This window comes from Melanerpes formicivorus, unplaced genomic scaffold, assembly GCF_026170545.1.
Source record: "Melanerpes formicivorus ecotype bairdi unplaced genomic scaffold, bMelFor1.0.p_v2 SCAF_20, whole genome shotgun sequence".
Lineage (NCBI taxonomy): Eukaryota > Metazoa > Chordata > Aves > Piciformes > Picidae > Melanerpes > Melanerpes formicivorus.
This window is the reverse complement of record NW_027142372.1, coordinates 8,341,923-8,365,956: the sequence shown is the minus strand read 5'-3', so window position 1 is coordinate 8,365,956 and position 24,034 is coordinate 8,341,923. Positions and strand designations below refer to the sequence as shown.

Here is a 24,034-nt window from a genome sequence, read left to right as displayed (position 1 = left end):
AGTTCAGTTCATGAATATAAAGTAGATTGAGATCCTCTGGTGGAAGGTGCGAGAGGTGGACAAAGGGGTACTAATGGCACAAAGCTGAGCAAGTCCTAAGCAGTGGGCTCACCCAGTTGTACTGTGTTTGCTAATCCAAGTGTGTAATCGGCAGATACACAGGCGACATGTTGGTTCGGGCTCTGTAATACACAGCGACTTCAAAGCACGCTCTCACTATGAGCCCAGGCTCTCCGAGAGGGGCAGGCGGTGTCTGTGCAGGTGGCCACAAAGGACTGGCGATGCGCAGATGAAAACGGGGAGCGGTGGGATGGCGAGAGCACGAGGTGGGGCTGCAGCTAAACGCAAGCATGGTGCCGCTCCTTGAAAGAGAAATCTCTCTCCTCCCTCCCCACCTCTGCCTGTCAGCTCTTCCAAATGAAGTCCCAGCTTTGTTTTCCTGATTTCCATTTTGTATCCTAAAATATTCACTCCGAGTTCTGCTTGACAGACGTCCCTAATCTAATCTCCATGTCTGCTTTCTAATTTTCGCAGTCAGGATAAAACAAATTGGCTGGCGTTAATTGCCTGTGCAGCGGCCTGGAGCTTTGAGCCGTGATTTACGAGCTCAGAGCAGGCGCTCTGCAACACATTTTTCTTAATTTATTTTTAATGAGTCTCTCAATTAATTTTCTTGGAAACATCTTAATGATGTTGGAGGCGGGTGTTAATGAGGTTTGTACCAGCGCCTCATTTTGCATATTTTAAAGTACTGAATGGCATCACAAGCAAGCGTCTAGTTCTAAACCAGAAAAAAACTTAAGGCTGGAGAGAGATACCCTCCTCATCTGACACTGCTGTCTCAGCTCGGGCTCTCAGGCTGTGTGGGCCTGCTGCTGACTTCCAATGTCAGGAGGCTAAGGCTGGCCAAGCCCACAGGGATGAGATGACTCTGGCAGTGCAGGAGGGTCAAGGAGCCACAGTGGGACATGGCTGATGGTTGGATGCATCTCAAGTGGTGGAACCAAAGGCTGAATTCAGTGCCTGGGCAGGCTGCAATTCTCCCTGACACCCCAGAGCTGGCATCCTCCACAACATGGGTACCCCGTTCCTGCTGGGACTGGTAGCTGTGGTGTGCTCCAGTGCGTCTCTGCCGGCTCACAGGGTCCCCAGTAATTGCTGATGCGTGTGCCAGCAAGAGGCAGCAGCTGGATTGCCTTTGTTTCCTCTCCACACGTCAGTCTTCATTAAACTGGAGGGGAATGAAAAAGGATTCACTTTTGTCCCAGCCAGAACGTGGCAGCTGTTTAATTTCAATTAACGTGACACTGAAAAGAATAATATTACGGCAGTAATTAAAGCGAGACAACTCCCACCCCAGCGCCGCACGGTGCCAGCTCACCCTGCAGACTCCAATTTGGTCCCCTCATCTTCCCTACACCGGGCGAGCGCTGTGGGGCTGCCCCACAGGCTCACTGGAAGCGGGAGCAGGGTTGAGCCCGGCTGAGGTAGGCACTGCTCACTCACGGCCTCACAGCAGCCAGCCCCACGGCAGCAGGGTCACCAGCACAGCAGCAGGAGTAGAGAACAGATAATCCAGTGGGTCAGGTGTGTGCAGGCACTAGTGGGCACCTCCAGACACACCAGCCCAACACAGCTCCCCTGCTCCAGCAGCAGGCATCTGGGCCCCTGCAGCACAGCACAGGTCAGCATGGTGTACAGCAGTGCATAGAAAACATTGTCAGGGCCTGGAGCAGGCTGACCCAGGGCAGTGGTGGAGTCCCTGTCCCTGGAGAAGTTTCAAAGCCATGGAGATGCACTGCTGAGGGATGTGGTTCAGCAGTGACCAGGCAGTGCTGGGTTAACGGTTGGACTCGGTGATGTTAAAGGTCTTTTCCAGTCAAAACAATTCTGTGACTCCATGATCACAGCACATGCGAGAAGCACCCAGCAGTGGCATAACCCAGCAGCATGGCCAGGGCTGCTGCTGCAGTCACAAGGACAAATGAGGTGGCAAAGGTCACTGCAATGAAGCTGAACCACTGCAGACTGCAGATCTGTGTGCATCCTGCTACAGGACAGCAGAGCTATATCAAGCCATGCCGAGCTGTGCCACAGAGTAGTGTGGGCTGCTCTGGGCTCCATCCCAGCGTGTGTGTGATGTGCAAGGCCCTGCTAAGGAGAGCAACTGCCTTTAATTAAAGTAGCAATAAGGCTGTGCTGGAACACCAAAGCAGAGGGTGGCAGTCTTGGAGGCCCTGTGCCCTGTGGAGGCTCTGTACCCCATGGAGACTCTGTGCCCTGGCTGCCACTGCCAGAAGAAGATTGAAATCTGCAGGGAAATTTTGTTCCCTCACACTGGCAGAAATTAGGGCTAAATTCAATCGTGTTCTGCACAGTGGGGGTTAAGTGGTCCTGCTCACAGGACTGTTGGTGCTTCACCCGCTCCCACCCACCGCCTGTGGCTGCGGCCCGCTGGTGGAGCAGGTTTCCATAGCAACCGATGATTTCTATTATGGTACATCTGCGTTCACCTTCTGGGCCCAGCTTGGCCTTGGAAATTTCCTGTTAGAACACATACCTGTGAGACTGCATTGAGCCTCAGTGAGGGGGGACAGCGCAGGGAGTCCCATGGCACAGGCAGATGTGTGCCCAGGGCATTGCTCTGCAGCTGTGCACAAGGTAGTGCTGGCACCAAGAGACCCACTCTGCTACCCTGGGCCATCCAGGCTGCTGCCCTGCAGCCCCAGAAGGGTGGGCAGACTAGCCACACACTACCCAGAGCTGTCCCATCCACTCCTCAGCAGCCTGGGGTGCAAGGGTGAGCCAGCAGCTCCCCAGCTCAGGCATTACAGACCCATTGCACCAGTCAGTGATCCCCTCTGCAGAGGTTTTGGTGTGTCCACACTGCTGCACACTTCCCTACACTGGGCTAGCCCTGCCTCTATCTGGACACCAGCTCACATGGTCCTTTAGCAGCTCAGGAAATTGCACCCACACCTCCCAGCTGCAACAGGCAGCCTGTGGCCCCACAGGACAGGGCAGGTCCCCTGTGGCCAGACATTGCTTGGAGGTCACTGCCTATCACAACTGGACACTGATTCCTCCTGCTAGCACCAGTCCATCCCCTGCATGCTGGCCGATTGATTTCCTGAAAGCCCTGGTGAAGGTTTCTTGCAGGGTTGCGCAGCAGGATTCCCCTCTGCAAAAGCTTCTTCCCCAGCAGATCGATGCTGCACGTGTGCCTGCCAGCCTGGGTTTCTGTTGAGCCTAATGGCTGACAGCCAAGCTCATCCCCACCCTCAGAGCCCCTCATGACCTATGGGGGCTTTGCCGGGGCACCCTCAGCCTCCCCTGGAGCCCATGGCCTGTAGCCCTGCCAGGATTTCCCCCGCAGCAAGTCCCACCAGCAGTGACCCGTGTGTGGTGTGCAGAGCAAAGGGGACACCCACCCCAGCCACTGCTATCACACCACTTGGGCATCCCCAGGCCCAACGTGTTCACATTTACTTTAACACACACAAGGGCAGAGGGTTTGTTGTTTTTTTTTCCACTATTGATCTGGTGCCTTAAGAGGGGGAAAAAAATCTCCTTGGCTGTCTAAACACTATTGATCTGTGTTGGGAAGCCACATGGACACAGAAGGGTGTGGGGAAAGTGAAATTTCATTTTCAACAACTCATTCCTGTTATTTTTACCCTTTTGGACAGGAAGAAACAGGGAGCAGGAGCCCCAGTCAATAGCTCCTCTGAGAGCTCAGGGCAGTTCTAGAGGCAGCTCAGGGGACAGCTCAAGGAGCTGCTGACTAGCACAGCTGGCCCAGAGAAACAGTGCCAGCATGCACCACTGCTGGCCTCACCAGCACCCACTTTAAGCTGCAGGCCTGCACCATGTCCTGTGGCCAGCAATGGGGCCAGAGCAGGGTGCAAGGAGGGTAGCACAGAGAGAAGGGGGTGCAAGGGCAGCATGAGGCTGGCAACAGAGCCATGACATGAGGATGCTGCAAGGTTCACCATGGACACTGGTACAGGTTTGCCAGTGGGGCAGGATGGGGCTTGCCAGATGCACCAGCACCAGGAGGTGCTCTCCAGTGCACGAGGCCAACAGGTTCTGACTCTGGGCACTGCTCCCAGAACAGAGGAGAATCATGCTGCACTTGGGCATGCTCTGACAGCAGCAGGATGTGCAAGGAAAGGGAGCTGGTGCTGCTCAACATCAGCCAGCATGTGAAGGAGCAAATGTGAGTGAGAAGTCATACCAGAGCAGAGGGGCAGGTGGCTGTCTTCTCCTCACACCAACTCCCTCAGCTCATGCTATTTTCAAGCAGCCAAATGAGAAACGAGGCCACAAGATCCAGCAGCAAATCAAGCAGAGCACAGAGCTGACAGGCAAGACGTACCTGGTGAACACAGGGAGCAGGGCTCAGCTCTCTGCACACAGCAGCTACTGCTGCCAGCAGAGACGTGTGCGACAGAAACACCACTGCTGGACTGCCTCAGGTCCTGCCAGGCCAGCAGATCAGGATTGTATCTGCACCATTTGCACCATTGCAACACCTCATCTCCCCTGCCTTTCCTCCAGGCATCTTCAAGACACACTGGGCAGGATACAGGAGGAAAGCAGGTATCTCACAATCAGAACGCAGAAGCAGGACCAGCAACCGAAGGTGAGATGAGTTCCTAGCACAGCTGCGTCAGAAACAGGTCTGGGCCTGAGACAGGGCCTGGGCCTGTGGTCTTCTGTGCACAGGAACCACTGGGCACTGGTCACCTGCCCAGGGCATGGGTCATGGAACTGCCTTTGCAGCAGCACAGGAGAGGGACAGGCTGGTTTTGCCCTCCGTCAGTGTAATTCTGTGCCTCATCCCAGGCTCCAGAGAGCAACGAATGAACGGTGTCATCCCTGCATGACTCTGCAGGGCTGCCTCCACCCACCACTTGCCTCCAGGACAAGGAGCAGCACAAAACCAAGCAAGGATTAGACTGACAACCTTTAAACAAATAAATTCTTTGTGTTCTGTAGCAAAATCAGTGCCAAGTGCAAAGCCTTCCTGGGCCACAAGCTGTGGAGGTCCTCACAGAGTACACTGATCAGAGGAGCTGGGCACTCTCCTAAGGCTCAGCTGCTCCTGGAAGTCTTTAAGCCTCAAAGCCATGGGCACTGCCTCCTCAGAGGCCAAAGCGGGCCGGGGTGCGTCGTGGCGTCAGTGGCTCCCCCTGCTCCTTCCGCCCTGGGGTGTAGATTTTGGTAGATCTGCCAGGAAGGGACAAGGGTGGTTAGTGGACAGTGCAACTTTCCCCGTACCAGAACACGCACAGGGAAGCTGGGATCCGCCCCACAGGTCACTGCTGTCATTAAGCAGGCAAGCCCTGGCCAGGCAAGGCCAGTACCCACCTTGCACTGCCCAGGGGGTTCCGGCGCTCCTGCTCCTCCCGGCGGGCACGGAGCTGCTCCTCAGCCAGAGCCATCTCCTCCTCCATGGCTGACACCTCCTCCTTGGCACGGCGGCGGTTCTCCTGGAGCAAGGCAGCAGCAGGTGAGGGTCAGAAAGAGGGCTGGCCAGCAGCAGCACTCTCTGCAAGCCTACAGGCCTGTTCCCTCCATGCCAAAATATACAGACTGCACTAAAATGGGTATCCAGCAAGTGTGCTGTCTGCCAGCTCGTCCTGGTTAGGAGACTCACCTGCCGTGACTTGCCAGCATGTTTGATACTGTAGAACATGGGGCCCAGCTCTGCCAGCCACTCTCCATCCACAGCAGTGACACACTGCATATATTCCTGCAGGGACAGAGGAAAGATCAGGGTAGCAGGATGGCACTCTCAGGGCCTGGGCACCACTTCCAGAGACATGGCAGCTCCCTCCCTCCCCCACTTGGTGACACTTCTCAGGCAAGGACTACATCCCTTCTGAACAATTCCTTGGAAGCTGCTATGGGCTGGACTGAGTAGGACTGAAAAGAGATTCAAACACGTCCCACACAGGCCAGGGAAAAACACTGGGAAATGGACAAAGGAGACACTGCAGATGATGCAGGCATGCTGAGTTGGAATGGGTGAGAAAGGCTGACAACTGCCCTTCTGCCCTGTGGCACCACAGCAAAGCCTCCCCATCTCTCTCAGAGCACTCTTCTTCTTGATAGCCCTCAGGTCAGGCTCACCTTGGTGGTCATGACCAGCTCATGATACACAATGTAGTCTGGTGTGTAGCCCATGCCAAACAGCGAGCTTGTGGGGTGCAGGTGGCAGGGCATGCCGGTGCGGATGTTCACATACTCCCCAATGCCCTGCAAAGAGAAGTGTGGTTGGTCCACCAGTTCCCAGAGTGGGAACTCACCTAGCACAGACACCTCTCACCTTCAGCTTTGCAGCTTGATGGAAATAGGCAGCACAGATACACTTCCTGACAACATCCCAGTCAGTGCCACAGGATGCCAGGCTCATCCGCTGCTGCACCATGATGTCCTTCAGCTGGGCACGCACCTCCCGCACCTGCGAAGGCGTGTGATGGTTGGATCCCTCTCCCATACAAGACTCCCTCCCCAGGTTCGCTGCCACAACCTCACCTTCCGCATGGCCTTGGCATGGATGAAGTGCTGGTTGCACCACAGTGTGGAATAGTTGTTGTTCTTCCACTGCAGATAAACGTTCAGGTAAGTCAGGTGATCACTCTCGGGAACAGCAAATTTCTCCCGCACTTGGTCACTCTCCTCCTCTCGCCCCTGAAGGGTAAGCAAAGAACAAACACAGGTCAGTCACAGGGCAGGAGAAGGCCTCAGACTGCTCAAAGAACAAACCGGTACCTTAGGCCGATAAAAGATGGCAGGCACAGACAACATGGAGACAATGAGCAAGATCTCAGAGCTGCAACCCATGTCACAGGAAACAATGAGCATTTTAGAGAGCGCAGGATCCAGTGGGAACTCCACCATGAGACGTCCTGTTGAGGTCAGGCCACCTGTAAGAACAGCACAAGGGTCAGCAGCCAGGCAGGTCCCAGGCCCGTGGGCTAGCAGCTTGCCCCAGCAGTCAGTACCTGTGTTGTCCAGGGCACCCAGGATCCACAGCTGGTACATGGAGTTCAGCATGTTGTCCTCAGGGGGAGGATCCATGAAGTGGAACTGCAGCAGGTCTTGCACACCCAAAGACTTGAGCAAAAGCACAACATTGGCAAGGTTGGTGCGCTGGATCTCGGGCACTGTGGTTGTCAGCAGCTCGTTCTTGTAGGCACTCTGGGTGTAGAGCCTGTGGAACAGATGCCAACAGCATGCTCCTCTCATTGCCCAAGTCAGCCATGCAACACAGGGCTGCGACTCCACACTCAGCCCAGCCAGCCAGCAGGACCCCAGAAGGAGCCTCCAGCCTAGCCAAAGAGTGTCCTTGCCAGCACATAAGGTGCTTGGACTGCAGTAACAGTGTATGCCCCTCCCCAGGCACAGACCAATCTCACAGCAAAGCCTGCAGAAAGCTGCCTTTGGCTTGGTCATTATCCTCACAGCACCAAGGGTGGAACAGACACAAGTAAGCATGGACAAGAAAGAAACTGGAGCATGTCCTGCCTTCTGCAGAGGCACGGGGTCCAAAAGAAAAGGCTTCAAGGCCTGCCTACTGCCCTGATGACCCCAGAAGTTCAAGATAACAACAGCTCAGTGAGAAGAAAGATTTACACAATCTGATGCAGAGTTGTAGATACAATAGGAAGAGGAACAGCAGTGCTCTGCCTACCTGAAGCAGTGGCCTGGGCCTGTTCGGCCAGCTCGGCCAGCCCTCTGGTTGGCATTGGCTTGACTGATGGGGTAGATCTGCAGCGCATCCATGCCTATACGGGGGTTGAAAACCTGCAGGGCACAAGAAAACAAGGCTGAAGTAAGAGGTTCTGGGTCGCTGCCACAGAATTCCCTCAACCTGACCCCAGAGATCATGGCCATGAAGAGCACAGCAAGTCTTGGCTTACCTTCAGCTTGCAGTAGCCAGAATCAATCACAAACATGATGCCATCCACTGTCAGTGAGGTCTCTGCAATGTTAGTGGCAACAATGCACTTCCTGACCCCATCTGGAGCCTGCAAGCACACCACACATCAGTCAAACCCACAAGCATGGGCCTCTGTACCACCAAGGAGGAGTGCAGAGCAGCAAAACAGAACCCAGAAGGCCAGGGGGGACTCTTGGGAAGATGAGGGATGGATGCAAGCTTGCACTTGGCCTCCTTGTCCAATACAAAAGGCACATCTGCACCACTCATGCTCAGGAGACTTCTCTGTACCAGTTTCCCAGCCCCACTCCTGTCACAGAGCACACATCAGCACCTTCTGGAAGATCTTGGCCTGCAAGTCTGAGGGTAGCTGAGAATAGATAGGCAGGACAGCAAGAGCGGGTGCCTTCTCCAGCTCCTCAAGGTGCTCCACAATTTGCTCTGAGGTCACCTAGACACAAAGAGGGGTGTAAACATAAGATTAAAATGACAAGGGGGTAGAGCAGTGCCTGCCCTTCTAGCTCACCTCTATGTCCTCCTGGCCAGGCATGAAGACAAGGATGTCTCCAGGAGCACCAGACAAATGGACCTGCAGGGCTTGCTTCACTGCAGCCTCCACATAATCCTCTTGTGGGGTCTGAAAAACACAACCCACATTACGGACACCAATAACCTCACCTGCCTTGTCCTGTGTGCAGGACTGCATCATAGCAGTCCTCCTCTGCCCTTTGTCCACCAGAGTACAGCACACCCAACACACAAGCCCCTCCTGTCATAACAGAGCTTCCCTCTGCAATGTTGATGATACCTTGCTGAAAAGAATGTCCACAGGGAAGGTGCGCCCCGGAATGTGGAAAATAGGAACATTCCCGAAGAAGGATGCAAACTTATCTGCATCCATGGTGGCTGAGGTGACCACGAGTTTGAGATCTGAACGTCGCGCCACCACCTAGAAAAGAGATGAACAATAAGGAAGGAGCATTTGGTTATGGCTGCAGGCTGCTTCCATTACTACTGAGACAAGAACACAGGACAGAGCTTCTACTGTACTCTTAGAGGTACTGGACATCAGTGTTAGGGAACAGAGATGCTCCGTGTTCTGTGCAGGCAAAACCCATCCACCTCACTCCAGGAAGCCTTAATCCATCAAAGACAGATCACACCTAGAGCTTCTGCCAGCAAGCCCCTAGCAGCACTTGGGCACTAGGGGAGATTTAACCCCTCAGAACAAGGGACCACGATGTCAGAGCAGCAAGTGCAGACACAGGTGTGGCAGCTCTGCTTCCCTCTCCCAGACCTGGTAGAAAAGGGCTGTTCCTCCAAATGCTCTGTTTTAAGGCCAGCTCATGTGCCCCATGCTGCTGTCCCCGGGCGCAGGCTCTCACACACCTCCCGAAGCAGGCCAAAGAGCACGTCAGTGTTGAGGGAGCGCTCGTGTGCCTCATCCATGATGATGGCGCTGTAGTTGTCCAGGTCAGCCTCCCGCAGTGACTCCCGCAGGAGGATCCCATCTGTCATGTATTTGATCACTGTGTTCTCGGACGTGCAGTCCTCAAAGCGAATGGCGTAGCCCACCTGGGAGAGCCCAGACACCAGCAAGTCTGCCAACAGTCCCAGGAACTCTCTGCCCTCCAGCTGCACCCCACAGCCCTGCCAGACTCACCTCCTCACCCAGACGCACCCCCATCTCCTCACTGACACGCTTGGCCACTGACATAGCTGCCACTCTGCGGGGCTGGGTGCAGCCGATCATGCCGTAGTCTGTGTAGCCATCCTCGTGGAGGTACTGCGTCAGCTGGGTTGTCTTCCCACTCCCCGTCTCCCCTACCACAATCACAATGCTGTTGTCTCTGAAGAAAGGGGAAAAGTGTCATGCATCACAAAGAAGGGCTTTTGCATTCACAGCCCTAGCTGGCCAAACAAGTATCATCCTCCTCAGGCAGGAAAGCTGCCACTGAACATACAATGCAGCGGTCTGTTTCCTAGGGGCACAGCCTCAACGTGCTGCTTGTGTAGGGAGGTAGAGCAATGCCCTGGGGATGCTCTAGGACCAGCTCCCTGGCAGCCATACCTGAGGATGGAAAGCAGTTCCTGCTGCACCGCAAAGATGGGCAGATATTGTCTCTGCTCCAGGATTGATTTCTTCTTGGCAAACTCACTGCTGGCTTCACTTTTTTCTTTCATGTGTTCAGCAAACTTCTGCTCAGTCCTAAGGAAACACCAGAAGTCCTGAAGTTGCCTCTCCACACACTTTGCTATGTCTACAGTCCACATCACTAGCTGAGCAAGATTAATACAAAGCAAGCTCCTACTTGTAATCCACTTTGCCATCTTCAGTCACCATCTCATCCTTCTCCTCTTCTTTCTTGATCCCCATAATGTCTCCCAGTTTTGTGCCTGCCAGCTCCCAGTGCTTATGCTGAGCCTGGAAGGGCAGAGAGCAGTGTAACTTTGTCATAGCAAAGACTAATAAATAAACCTCCTCCAATTCAACTCCTAAGCCACACAACAACTCAATGCTACAGTGCAGAACATGCAGCCTGTTCTTACACCAAGTCCCATCTCCCAAGAGAGCTGGAGCAGAGTTTCTAGACACTGCTCTGGATACAGTGAATCACATCACAGCAGCTGTATATGAGACAACCCAATGAGCTGGGCTTCCAGGATACTCCAGATCTTAAAATATGAGCTACTCATTGTCAGGTCTGCCGAGGCCTGTATTCCACACAGCCCAAACAAAAGCAGTGAGGCACCACCCAACCCCTGTAGAGCGCAGCAGTGAACCAAAACATACCCTCTTACGCTCCTTCTGCTCCCTGTGCTTGCGCACCAACTGGCTGCCTTTGCGGGCTATGATGGCCAAATCTGAGGTGGCATCTTTGACAGGGATGACTGGCTCCGGCTAGAGGAAAGAGCAATTGCTTCAGTACACAGAACTCACAAGTGTGGGGCTCCCTGCCATCAATGCCATCATCCACAGACTCTACCTGCTTGGTGAAGACAATCCTTCCATCTAGGAAAGGGGGCACAAGGTTGTGCACCAAGAGATGCACTTTAGCAGAGTTATCTTCCTCAAAATCTTCATCCACCTCAATCCGATGGACCACGCCACTGGTCAGCATCCGATTCGTCTCCCAGCGCTCATTATCCTGCGGGAAAAAACACATCAGAGAAAGCCCAGAAAACTCCAAGGGAAGCTGGTGATCACACCACATCAGGTGTGATCAAGCTCAGGTCTGAGCCCTGCCCTTTCCCCTCTCCCCTTCTGGGTTATGCCTTTGCTGTGACCTGCCCTGTGGAGCCAGGGAAGATGATTTATTCCCTGAGAAGTGCCTGAATCATTTCAAGCCAGAATTAATTAGAGGCTGCTGCCATCAGCTCACAAACAGGAAGCGAGATGGAGGAAGAGACACAACCTCCTCGGTGGGCCAGCGGTGATGGATGCCCTCCCCCAGGGGCTTTCATCTGCAAGCCCTTTACACCCATCACAGTGAAGGCCCTAAGCTAGATTAGGATGAGATGGACCAGCTGATAGGGACTGGGTTTCTCCTGTGTTTTGAGGATGAAACTGATGGTTCCAGATTCAGAAGCATGAATGTAAGGGAATAAACTGTGATTGAAAGCAGTAGGGTAAGAGAAACACAGCCTAAGCATATGAAGCACAGAGTCAACAGGAATATCTCCAAGGAAATGCAGGACACAATGTCCACCAGGTCCCTACCACACTCACAACACGTCAGGAAGCCTGGACACCTGGCCTCACAGCCCAGAAGAACAGGAGTGCAGACATCTGCATCCCTTCTGTCCTGGACACTGTGGTCCTCCACAGTCACCCTGACTGGATTCCACCCCAGGCAGAAGATATGGAGCTACACTTTCCAGGGAACTTAACAGATTCTCTCTGAAGTCTGGGCCAGGACACAGATTGCCTTTCCCCACCCAAGCAAGAGCCTGGCCTTCGCTGCCTGATCTCTACCTTTGCAAGCCGATCTCTGGAAGGGCAACAAAACTCACATGTTCACAGAAGCTAGGCCCAGTTCTTGCTCCTACCTCATTGATCTGCCGCCGCTGTGCTGAGATGCGCTTCTGCCTCTGCTTGTGCAGGTGCTGCTCCCGCTTCTTCACGTACTCCTCAGAGGAGTAGGCCAAGGGGTTGTGAAACTCGTCATAGCCCTCATCCATCATGTACCAGTCACGGTCAGCTTGCTGAGAGGGGAGAGGCACAGCCCTGAGCTCTGCTATCCCTGAAGCCCAGTCCGGGCAGCCCCTGCAGCTCATGCCTGCTGAGATGTTCCCCAGGCCAGGCCTTCTCACTGCTTCCGGTACAGCTGCTAAGAGGAGCCCTCTGGCCATCCAACTGCCCCACTGCTCCCACTGCCCCCTGCCCCTCCACAGTCTGGCCAGCTCAGCCCAGCAGCCCCATGCCTGTTGCCCACTTCACTCCTTGCTCGCCTTCAAGCTCTCACCCGCTGGTCATCCTCCCACTGCTGTCGCTCTTCCTCTGTCTCAAAGGCAATGCCTTCCTCTCCATCTCCTTGCCGTCCTGGATGGGGTGAGCCAGTCAGTTCAGGCACCAGATCCAGAAGAAATCCCAAAGAGCCCAATCTCATGCTGTGCAGGGAACAGGGTTCTACCATGGTCCAGCCCAGGCTTCTCACCTCTCCCTCTGGATAGCCGTGGAGTGGACCCCAGGTGTCTCCGGTCATCAGCCCACTCATTGTACTTATACGAGGGAGTGGGCAATGGCGTCTTATCAGAGTACTTGCTCCTCACAGACCTGAGAACACAGCATGAGGGGAGCATTGGTGCCCACAGCCAGGTACTACTGGTAGGCATACCCTCCCCTTGCTGCAGCTCAGTAACTCACAGCTGAAGACCCTGGCACCTATACCTGTCACGGTCTCTCCGGTCCGTGTCCCGCAGAGATGATGACCGGTGGCTGCGCTCCGAGTCTCGATAGGAGGGCAGGGGTGAAGGAGATTCCCACTGCGAGCGGCGCACACCACTGTAACCACTATCATCTTCCTCCCAGCTGGAGCGAGATGGTGTGGCTGCATCTGGCAGAGGAGACAGGCTTTGAAGTTCAGACAGTGATTCCAGGCACCTGGAGCCACCTTACACCTCCCGGCAGGAGAGCAGAGGGCACTCATTTGCCCTCCCTCTAAGAGAAGGGGCTGACCCAGCAATTTCAAGAAAAACTGTCAAAGAACCACATTTCTGTCACACAAACCCAAAACAGACCCCAGTGCACAGGCACCAGACAGACTGGCACACACACAGAGCTGGCTGATTGCTCCCAGACCCCAGTGAAGGTAGGACTTTTATACCTGCCCGAGGCAGGACCCTGTTAGGTCTCACATTAGAACTTGATCAGGTCCCACTCCTACCTTTGGGACGATGTCTGGGGCTCTCTGGCTCACCCCTCCTGCTGCTCCGCTCCGATGAGCCATCTCTCTCCGATCTGCTGCTGTGACGACTTCTGTCCCGCTCCTCTGCAAAAAGGAAGTAAAATCAAGTGCCCAGTGCACAAATGAGCTTCCCAAGCAACAAACACAACAAATGTCTACAGACAAGCTGAGGGACAAGCGGAAATCCAAAGCAGGAAAAGCCACAAAGGGTCTCTGAGCAGTTACCACGGTCCCGTTTACGGTCATGGTCCCGATCCCTGCTGCGTTCCTTCTTTCGGTCCTTCTCCTCCTTGGAGGAAGCAAAGACACCATGTTCCCGACGCTCCTTTTCCCGCTGTCTGCTGCGTTCCCAAAACTCCTCACTGACACCCCCTGTGTAGGAGGGTGTTTCCACATGGACAGAACGGTAATGCCTGTAAAGACAGAGCAGAGAGAAAGCAAGCTCTAAAGCACTGAGGAACAGCTGGGCCAGTGGTTGGCTTGTCTCATTCAACTCTCATTCTACCTTCTACTACAGCAGAAGCTTGTGTGTTGCCCTCAGACATGTGCCCATCTGAGCAGGCACCCGCCCAGGCATCACGAAGCAGAGGGCTTGCACTAGGATGGCTGCTGTTTGCAGGCCCAGCATGCACTACCCACAAGGCCTCGGGGAGGGCCACAGTAAAAGGGCTTCTCCCAGATCTTGTCAGATTTACAGAGGTGCTCCACAGTGCTCCAAGGAGATCTCCAGGTCTACCTGCCACACAGGAGGCTACAGTCCCACCACTCACTCCGACAGCGTTCACAATCCCTGCTCTGCCCGTGTCCCTGGCTGGGATCGAATGGCTGCACCGCGCCAGGTGCCCCTGCCTTCACAGAAACCCCAGCAGATCCCACCTGTCCTTGCGAGTGCTCCGGCCGCTCCGGGAAGTCTCCTCCTCGTCGTCCTCTTCAGAGCTGCCCACCTCATCACGGCCCTCCTCCCAGTCCTTGTATGAGGAGACCCGGGACCTTTTCCCACCGGCCGCTTCCTCCTCGCGTTCCCGCCGCTTCTGGGCGGCTAACACGTCCAAGCCCAGCAGAGAGGCCCGTGGCGCCGGCGCCTTGAAAATGTGCTGCTCGGCGGCAGCGCTCCGGTTCCGCAGCACCAGACCACCGGCCTCGGCCTCCGGGCTCGTCCCAGCCAGCCGGTGTAGCGACTCCTCGGCCGCGGCCATCGCCGCCGACCCGACTCGAAACAGGCTACCCCGATCCCGCCGCACTCCCGCAGCCCCGCACCCGCTTACAGTTGCCTCAGCGACGATGCACCGGCTCCCAGAGCGCCGCCATGGCCGCCCCACAATGCCCCGCGGGAGGCCGCTCTAGCCACTCACATACTATGATACTATGATACCATAGAGTCCAACCACCCCAGACAAGACCTGCAGCCCGTACCTCGACAGACTTCCGGCGTGAGGAAGCCGCCGTGTCACGTGGCTGCCGGACAACTTCCAGCTGTGGAGGGCGGCGCCGGAAGAGAGCGTCGGGGAGGGGAGGGGCAAGGCAGATTGGGACACCCGCCCACACGGGGGAGCCCTAGAGGCACCCACAAACACGGGCGAGAAGCCCACGGACGCCTCCAGAGACAGGGGAGGGGACACACGACACCCCTAGCCGTCCCTGCAGTCTCCCATACATCCCCCAATAAAGCCCTGCTGGGACCCACAGGGGCCGCACAGGCATATACCCCCCCGCGGCTGGCACCCGCTCACCACTCCCACCCCAACAGATGTGCGGTCCCCACAATGGTGTGCACAGACAGACAGAGCCTGCAGCCAGGGGTGAAGCACTTTTATTTTTTAATGGCCCTGCCTCAGCCAGATGCCATCGTCTCCTTGACCCAGGCCAGGACACGCTGCACATCCACATATACACCGTATTTGGAGGCCGTGCAGGTTTTGTCGTAGCTGAGGATGCCAGCTGCATACCAGGTGTCATCATCAGAGTCCTGCACGGCAAAGGCACCACCAGCATCCCCATAGCATGTATCCTCCCGCAGCTCACTCATGCCCACGCAGAAGGTGTCATTGCTGAGGATGGGCTGGACCCAGTAGGACCCATTCCGTGCCTCATAGTACTGCCGGCACTTCTCCCCCTCCGCCACTGGCAGCATCACATACTTCAGCATGCTGGAAAAAGCAAAGGTGGCTCCACGGCCCCAGCCTGAAACATAACCCACCCGCCCTGGGCGCACATAGTCCTTCTTGGGCAGGCAGATAGGCATCACCTCCTCTCCAAGGTGCACCTTCTGCTTGAGTTTCAGCAGGGCCAGATCCACACTCTCCGGGTAGCCGGGGTGCAGCACCACACGCTCAATGTCTAAGGCAGGCTGTTCCTGGGTGCCCAGGAAAAGCTTGAGTGTTGGAGCAATCTCCTCTGGCTTGGCATCCTCTCTGTGGTTCAGGTAAACGTTCCTACCCGTGGTCAGCAGCCACTGGTCACCAATGAGCGTGGCCCCCGTGGTGAGGTTGTGGTGGGTGATCAGCCGGCCCTGCCAAGGGAAGCTGCCCTTCCGAGCCAGCAGGCCCCCGATGATCCGCTGCATCTGCCTGGGGGGGTTCTTGGGCTTCCCACACACTGCACAAGGCAGAGCAGGACCCTGGTGAGTTCTCCAAGGCCAGCAGGTGCTGGGTGCCTCCTGGCCTGCAGCAGCCCCAGGGAGCAGCACTGAAGATGGTGGCTGCAAGCAGTCCCCACACCCCAAGGACTGCCCAGGCAGGCTGCTCATAGCTTCCCACTTGCCCTGCGCCTCACACTTTCCCACCCACACTGCCCCTCAAAGCCCCAGCCCCTGTCGCTCTGCTCTCACCAGGCTCACAGACAGGCATCTCCTGGACAGCTTCAGGGCTCACCCACTCATTATTCTCATCACACTTGTATGTGCCTGTAGGGGAAAAATCAGAGTCTGCATCCCTGCCCTGCAGCCAGGGAGGCTCAGGGGTATGCAGCCACTCGTGCCCCCCAGGATGGTGGGGCCTGCACGATCCAGCACAGGGCAGCCCCCTGCATCCCCTGAAGCCAGGACAAGCATGGGTGCTGTGCCCATGACACATGCCTCACCATCACCAGAGCTGCTCAGCTTGTAGTAGGGGTTGCAGTGGTACTTGATCAGGTGCTCCACATAGCCATGTTCTATCTCCACAGGCTTTGCACAGCTCCGCTCTGCAAGCAGAGGATGTTCAGCTGGCTCAGAGGACTCAGCCCAAGACATCACCCCACTTCCAGCAGGTCCCTCCCCAGTCCTGCCTTCCCTGCCCCATGCCTGCTTCTTGTCAAGTTCCAGTGCTCCCACCCTTGCCCTGGAAGTACCGGTGGCAGTTGCAGTCTCCAGCACAGTCCAGGCCAGGCCAGTAATCAGCAGCACTACAGGTCTGTAGGGGAAAGAGGACACACTCAGCAGAGATCTCCCACCCTCTGCTCCTGCCTGTGGGATCCATTTGGAGCACTGCCCCAGCTCATACCCAGCCCTGGGGTCTCCCTCCCCAGAAGGGCAGTACACCAACCTCACACCTCCAGGGATGCCCCTTAGGCACAGCCTGGAGAACTTGCCTGGGCCAGACCTGGATCCTGCTGCTGTGGAGAACAAGGCTGCAGCGCTGGGACCTGTAGCGCTTCCAGGTCCTCCATGGGTCCTGCTGCAGCCCACAGCAGGGCCAGGTCATCAACCATACATGCAGGACAGACACAGCACCAAGCACATGAAGGGTGCATCAGCATCACTCACCCCATGCTCATTGTTTCCTCTCCTTGCAGCAACCTCCTTTTGCAGGTCGATGCTGTTCAGGGCTCCTTCCTCATGCCTTTTATTGCCACCTCCCTGCCCCATGTGCTCCAGACCTTCTGACCCTGCTGTATGCAGCCAGCACCTTTCCCAGCAGCAGGAGCACAAAAAGCCCCATCTGGCTCACAGCCAGCCTGGCAGCAGCTCCTGGGAAGCCTGCCAGCCCCTCTGGGAAGCTGGCTGCCAAGAGTTTCCCGGATTTTGCAGCTACCAATATACAGGGAGGGATCTGGCTGCAAACACTGGTACCCTGGCATTGTGACAGCTGCTGAGATTCACTGAAAGCAGAGCCAGCCCCTTCCCCATACCCTGTGCCACCACCTCAGTGGGCATCCAGCAGCCACTCCAGTGCTGGCAGTGGAAGCTGGGGCAGAGGAGCCAACTTCCATACCATGCCCAGCTCTGCCCCGTTGGGGCACATCCTACAAAGCTGGGGCACCACAGAGCTCAGCACCATCAGTGTCCAGACCTGGCTGGCTGAGGGCTGCACATCCTATGCCAGGTCACTGGAGGCTCCAAGGGACTGTGGCCAAGCCAGGGTCCCCACCCTGGCTCCAGCCCCCTATCCTGGCAATTCTTGGTCCCTTGGGCACATGTTGTTTGTCAGCAAAGGCAAGGGCCAGCCCAGCCTTACGGGAACTTGCAGCAGCAATCGCTGGCCAGTGCCCAGCTGGACGTGGCTGGCCAGCAGCAAGGGCACCAGCTACAGCACATGAGCCTGCTCCAACCAGCGGAGTCTACTTCCAGCAGAAGCACAACCAAGGAGCAGCAGGAAAGGAGGAGACAGGCATCCATCCTCTTAACTACCCTAAGGTGCCAGTGTTGCAGTGAGGCCACCCCAAAACTGTCAGGAGTGTATAGGGCCAGCTCCAGCACTGAGCCATCAAAGCCTGGCCTGCTGGGGTCTGACCACTCAAACACTGCAGTCCCTCAGACTCAGGAGAGATCTATGTGCCTGGTCCCAGACACACCAGAAGAGGGCCAACCCATCCTGCACAGGCTTCTTCCCATCTCATAGGGTGCCTGTGCCCCTGAACAATACAGGGCTTGACAACTTTGGCCCAGCACCACCCATACTCATGCAACCACACTTGAAATGCAGCCTGGAGCCCAGCACAGGGTGCATCAGGGCTTGAGAGCTCAGAATCATGAACACACCAGCACTTGGAAAGATGCTGTAGCACTTGAGGAAAACAGGGTGACATAGCACTGTCTCGGAGCAGCAGGTTTGTCCCTCAACATCAGACTGCCATGCCCTAGCAGGGGGAAAAAGCAACACATGATTGTGCCTCCATGCCAACTCATCAGCCTCACAGTTTACTCAGACAGAAGCACGGCCTGCAAGAGAGTGGTGGAAGCTGCCCTAGCCTGCTCATGGGGCACAGACCACAGCCCACACACCAGGCTCTGGCAGAACAGGGCCATGCTTGAGGCCAAAGCTGCCAGGACTGCCATAGAATTACATAGAATAAACCAGGTTGGAAGAGACCTTCACAGAGCACAGACCACAGTGCCATAGGACAAGGTGAAACTCAAGCTCATGCTCCCAAAGGCAAGACAGCCACCTCCAGACTGGGAAAGCAGACCCTCCCCAGGAAAAGCACATAAAAATCTCGACCAAGCCAGGTCACTTCCCTATTAGAGCAGCAGTAGGCACCACCTGTCCAAAGGAGTCTCTAGGAACCAAAGAAGCTGGTGCAGGGGGCTGCAGAAACTGAGAAGCAGGCATATGACAGCCCTGATGTGAGCTGAGGGTCACTGAGAGCTGTGTCAACAGTCCTGCTCCTCCTGTAAACAAGCTTACTAATGTGCTGGCGCAATCCTGCTCCACAGGGTGGATTGCGAGAGCCAGAAGAGGAAGCAACATCTCCAGGGCAAGCTGTGTTGCGTAAGAAAAGCCCAAGAAGTCCACAGAGTCTGGGGCAAAACAACAGTCAATGACAGGAGCCCCAAAGACAAACCATCCTCCAAAAGCATGAATGAATAGGGCCTTTCTGTATCAAGTGACAAGGCACACAGCTGCTTCTGAACATCTATGTACCAGCAGCAAAGGGAAGAAATGGTGTCCAGCACCTCCCAAGGGCCCAGCCTCAGGCAAAGGTCTCTGTGAAGGGAAGTCTGATGAGCTTTGTGGCATCCATCCCCAAGCTGTTACCCTGCAGCTTCTACCACAGAAAAAATGCACTGACTGAGCAATCCTGCACAGCTAAGGAGAGCTGTGTCCCTCCAGCTTAAGGGGTGTCCCCAGAGCAGCACACAGGACATGGTGAACTAAACATTTATTGACACTCAGGCAGGACCCAGGGCCTGCAGGGTTGTTACAGAATCACGTGTGGAGAGGGGAGGGCAGGGAGTGCACAGCCTGCTGCAGGGCCTGCAGCACAGAACCAAACATCAGCCAGAGCTGGCAGCACGGGCTGCAGGATGCCTGGCAGAAGGGATGGTCAAGACACTGCTTGTCCCACAGCTTTGGGCAGTAACAGCAGGGAGGGTGTGCTCTCTCCAGGAAGAGCTGCAGCAGAAGCCAGGGCACAGGACTACCTACAGCCATAGGGCTGTCCCCCGCAAGGGGCCCACCCCACCATCCAGCAGAGACTGACCCAGTACTGGTGTCTGCTGGGGAGCCAAATCACAAGAAAGCCAAATTAAGGTCCTTCACAGCAGGACCAGTGCAGAGGCCACCACCCCTGCTGTTCCCCACCACTGCATCCCCAGCTTCACCCATCACTGACCCTTCTCACAGGCTTGGACCAGGACCTCAGCTCAGCCCCAGCCTGACCAGCAGTGGAAGTGTCAGTCTTGCCCTTGCTTGGCCACAGGTCCTCCCAGCTGGATGTTGGTTGGTCAGCATGTCAGCACCGGTGATCTGCTCCAACTGCCTCCATGACGTTCTTGAAGCCCTGCTCCCTAAGCAGGGACAGTGTGATGGCACCGCTGGCCTGGCACCGCAGCACCACTGCTGCACCAGCATGCAGCTGCCCAGATCCACCCTGGGTCCAGGGCTCCCTGGGGAGGTGCCAGGCTCCTCACTCACCTCAACAGCTCCTCCAGTTCCCGCTTCACTGTCCCCACCACCAGCGGCCCGTGGTACACAAGTGCTGTGTACATCTGCACAAGGGAGGCTCCAGCACGAATCTTCTCCAGGGCATCACGCCCGCTGCTCACTCCACCCACCCCAATGATGGGCACCCGGCCTGCAGGCAGCCACAGGGTCAAGACAGCATGGGTGATACCAGCACACACCCCCAAGACCTGCTCTGCCCCTACCTTGGGTGAGGGCATACATCTCCCTGATGGTCTGGGTAGAGAGCTCCCGCAGGGGCTTTCCACTAAGGCCTCCAGCCTCCGTGCGCTGCCTGCTCTGAAGGCTGCTGGGGCGGCTGACGGTGGTGTTGCTGATGATCAATCCATCCACACCTAGCTGAGGGGAGCAGCAGCATGAGGACATAGCTGACACCTGTAGGCCACCCAGTCTTATCCCCAGACTGCCATGCCAGGAACTCCAATACCTCAGCAACATGCCTGGGGACAGAGCAGCTGCCCCTCACTGGTTGGACTGTCCCCAAGGTCTGGGTGGCACACACAGGTCCTTGCAGACTCAGGGCTACCCAGGACACTATGTCAACAGCTATAGGCCCACCTATCCTTTCAGAAAAGTGATTTGTCAGAAGCATTGTGGTCCTGCCCTGTGCTGTGCCGGGTGAGCATGAGACTTAACAGCATAGCTCCTCACCAGCCTGCCCTTCCCACCTGCTCACCTCGCAGACAACACTAGCAATGTCCTGCTTGTCCAGCACACTGAGGTCAGGGGCAATCTTCACCAGCACGGCTGGCTTGCGCTCACAGGGCAGCGCATCCCTCTCTGCCAGCACCTGTAGTGACACATGCCCCCAGGGTCACAGAGCAGCACATGTGGGGAAGATCTCCTGCCCCAGACTGGGAAGATGTGCACCCACTGCCACAGGCAGCATCACAACCGGCCCTGCTCTCCCAGGAAGGCAATGCCAATGGGATGGGCACCAATGGCGCAGGGCCTGGGCCAGAGGACCCACAGAGGACCACACTGACTCCCAATGCTGTGGGTTGGGTGGCTTGCTAACCCCTTGCACTGGTCAGTGCCTCCCTGCTCATGTGTCCTTTGCTGGAATACAGTGCCCTGGTGACCCCCTCTGCCAGCAGCTGCTCAGGGGACACATTGGTAGCTCTACCCACCACTCCAGGAAGCCACCATGAGCATGCAGTGCTGCAGCTGTGGTCCAGGACAGCTGTGAGGGTCACCCACCTTGGTCAGCAGTTCCTGCAGCTCAACCTTGCCCTGCAAGTTCCGCAGCCCTGGGGTGTTTGGGCTGGACACATTTACAACCAGATAGTCAGCCAGAGGGCCTAGCGTCCGGACACCAGCCACATAGTCCGCTGCAGCATCAGTGGAGGTCTTGTTCTTGCCCAGGTTGACTCCAAGGGGCATCCCCGCTGAAAAACAGACATGGCTGAACCAGGGCAGCAAGACCAACCACTACCCAAGGGGCTAGGGTGCCTGACAAGGGAGACCACAGGACCAGCTAAAACTGAGATCATAGAATGGTCTGGGTTGGAAGTGACTTCCTAAGGTCACCTAGTCCAACTCCCCTGTAGTGAGCAGGGACACCCTCTACTAAATCACATTGCTTGGAACCTGGTCAAGCCTGACCTTGAGTATCTCCAGGGATGGAGCCTCAACTACCTCCCTGGGCAAACTGTTCCAGTGTTCCACCACCCTCATGGTAAAGAACTTGTTCCTAACATCCAATCTAAATCTGCTCTTCTCAACTTAAAACCATTGCCCCTCATCATACCACTACAGGCTTTTGCAAACAGTCTCTCTCCAGCCTTCTTGTAGGCCCCTTTCAGGTAGTGGAAGCCTGCTATTATAAGGTCTCTCTAGCACCTTCTCCAGGAAGATGCAGCCCATGTGTTTCAGAGGTGAGCCTGGGACTCGCCTGCTGCCACAGGAGTATCAGCATAGCTGGCCTAGTCAGCATCTCCAAGCACTGCAGCTTCCAGCTGAGCCACCTGGAGGAGGCTGTCCTTGGAAACCATCCAGCTGGGGCCCTCTTGTCTTTGCCTAGTCTCAGCAGACACATCCTGCCCCGAGCAGCAAGCAGAGCCTCTATAACTTAGATGTGCAAGGAGAAAGGTGGTCAGAGTCCCAAGTGGGTTCTTGCTGTCCAAGTATACCTCACTCCGGCCAGGGCCCTTCCGTGCCTATACACTGCTGTTACATATCTTTCCTGGCCTATAGCTACCTGGGAAACACCTAAACCCATCTTGCAGACCCCAAGAGCAAAGGCTTGTAAGCTTGTCTCACCACCAGTGAGCCTGGACTGTGTCTCCTGGCGAGCCCGCAGCCTGCGCTCCACTGCAGCATGGCCATGGCTGTTGAATCCATACCTGCCACACAACAAAGGAGGACTGGGATAGCATCCACCAATCCCAAGCAGAACACAGGAGAAACCAGAGTGAGACAGCTTATGGGCCACCACAGAGGAGCCACCTTCAGATCCCACCTGTTAATGACTGCCTCGTCCTCCACTAGCCGGAAGACTCTGGGCTTCGGGTTCCCCTCCTGGGGCTTGGGTGTGACAGTCCCCACTTCCACAAAACCGAAGCCCATCTTGTACAGCCCGTCCACAGCCTCTCCCTGCTTGTCGAAGCCAGCCGCCAGGCCCACTGGGTTGCGGAACCGATGCCCGAAGACTTGCACCTCCTGCGGTGCAGGGGCTGGGTCACGCATCGTCAGGTGAAAGCCAAGAGGGCCGGAGCCCACCAGCTCCAGGAGCCGCTACCAGGACGGTCTCACCTCAGCCCCCTCGCTCCATCCCCTCTGCCCTGCAGTGTGTCCTCACCGGGTGCCTGCCCTGGGGACGCACAGTTCTCGCCAGCGCCGCCTCTTGCGCCCGGGTCTGGCCCGGCCCAGAAGCCCCCCGTAAACCCACGGCTCACACGGACTGCAACAAGTCATGCTGTAACGCGAACCCTATTCACGCCGCGAGGCCCTGCTATCCCCCCCGGCTGCCCCCTCAGGCCAGTCCTGCCCTGCTCCCTGACTCCCCCACACACTCGAGTCCCCAGCCGCCGCAGAGCCGCACCAGAGCAGGGCCGTCGGGACGCGCGGTCGGCAGCAGCCCTAGAGCAGCAGCACGCAGGGCCAGGCCGTGGGCGGCCTCTGGGGGGAGGACGCGGAGGGCGGGCATCGTCGCCGTGTAGAGCCGCTCGTCACCCGCAGCCAGCGCCGAGCCCAGCAGCAACCCACAGCCTCCTAGCGCCGCCGCCAGCACCCTCAGTCGTCCCTGTGAGAGGTCGTCAGCTGCGGCCGCATAGGTACCGCACTTCCCATTACATACCAGTACCCCACCCCTATCCCTCGCGCTACGCACTCCCCACACCCATCCCGTACCTGCCCCCGCCCTGGTACCCATCTCATCCCGCGTCCCGCCCCGGCACTGCCTGCCCCAGCCCCAGCTGGCACCAGCCCGGCCTTCCCCGTCGCCCCGGGACACCCCCCACAGAATCCCGCCAGCCGCTCACGCGCAGCAGCGCCGCCATTTGCTCAGCCCGACACGGGTAGGGACACTTCCGGGAGCTCGCCCCCCTAATTGGTAGATGTTGGGCAGCGCCCGCCAATGGGGGCGCAGTAGCACTCAAGGCGGGCGGCCAAACGGCAAAGACGGATTCTGGAGGGGGCCCACCCTAACTCCGCCCCGGGGACCCGGCGCGGCAGAGCTCACGGCGTCAGCCCCGCGGGCCCCGGGGCGCAAGTAGGGCCCGAAACCCAGCAGGATCAGAGCTGTCCCCGCCACCCGCTTCCACACCCCGGGGACTCCCACAACCGCGCACCCC

The 24,034-nt window shown here is 56.8% G+C and overlaps 3 protein-coding genes across 4 annotated transcripts; all 3 read right to left on the bottom strand.

The window, feature by feature from the left end:
• Window positions 1–4,956: 4,956 nt before the first annotated feature.
• Window positions 4,957–14,781, bottom strand: DHX38 (DEAH-box helicase 38). Its single transcript, XM_068150661.1, has 26 exons — window positions 14,236–14,781; window positions 13,585–13,772; window positions 13,339–13,443; window positions 12,843–13,008; window positions 12,610–12,728; window positions 12,418–12,494; window positions 12,002–12,157; window positions 10,939–11,100; window positions 10,746–10,853; window positions 10,264–10,376; window positions 10,023–10,160; window positions 9,615–9,801; window positions 9,341–9,526; window positions 8,760–8,900; window positions 8,478–8,588; window positions 8,286–8,402; window positions 7,932–8,039; window positions 7,703–7,815; window positions 7,014–7,222; window positions 6,781–6,935; window positions 6,544–6,699; window positions 6,335–6,469; window positions 6,139–6,264; window positions 5,663–5,758; window positions 5,374–5,495; window positions 4,957–5,232 (listed from the first exon to the last, which is right to left on the bottom strand). Exons 1-26 carry the CDS (start codon window positions 14,553–14,555, stop codon window positions 5,148–5,150), a joined length of 3,699 nt encoding a protein of 1,232 aa, XP_068006762.1. The 5' UTR covers window positions 14,556–14,781; the 3' UTR covers window positions 4,957–5,147.
• Window positions 14,782–15,153: 372 nt separating this feature from the next.
• Window positions 15,154–17,210, bottom strand: LOC137447286 (haptoglobin-like). Its single transcript, XM_068150685.1, has 5 exons — window positions 17,102–17,210; window positions 16,687–16,748; window positions 16,438–16,539; window positions 16,187–16,261; window positions 15,154–15,954 (listed from the first exon to the last, which is right to left on the bottom strand). The coding sequence occupies exons 1-5, from the start codon at window positions 17,110–17,112 to the stop codon at window positions 15,191–15,193; spliced, it is 1,014 nt and encodes a 337-aa protein (XP_068006786.1). The 5' UTR covers window positions 17,113–17,210; the 3' UTR covers window positions 15,154–15,190.
• A 2,211-nt stretch (window positions 17,211–19,421) lies between these two features.
• Window positions 19,422–23,994, bottom strand: DHODH (dihydroorotate dehydrogenase (quinone)). Of its 2 annotated transcripts, XM_068150671.1 has the most exons (9): window positions 23,723–23,994; window positions 23,284–23,484; window positions 22,702–22,901; window positions 22,503–22,585; window positions 21,441–21,628; window positions 20,917–21,030; window positions 20,426–20,579; window positions 20,193–20,352; window positions 19,422–20,065 (listed from the first exon to the last, which is right to left on the bottom strand). In XM_068150671.1, the coding sequence occupies exons 1-9, from the start codon at window positions 23,738–23,740 to the stop codon at window positions 20,011–20,013; spliced, it is 1,173 nt and encodes a 390-aa protein (XP_068006772.1). In that variant the 5' UTR covers window positions 23,741–23,994; the 3' UTR covers window positions 19,422–20,010. The 2 variants fall into 2 exon arrangements, with proteins under 2 accessions (XP_068006772.1, XP_068006771.1); XM_068150670.1 differs by lacking the exon at window positions 23,723–23,994 and having other exon boundaries at window positions 23,284–23,628.
• Between the last annotated feature and the right edge of the window lie 40 nt (window positions 23,995–24,034).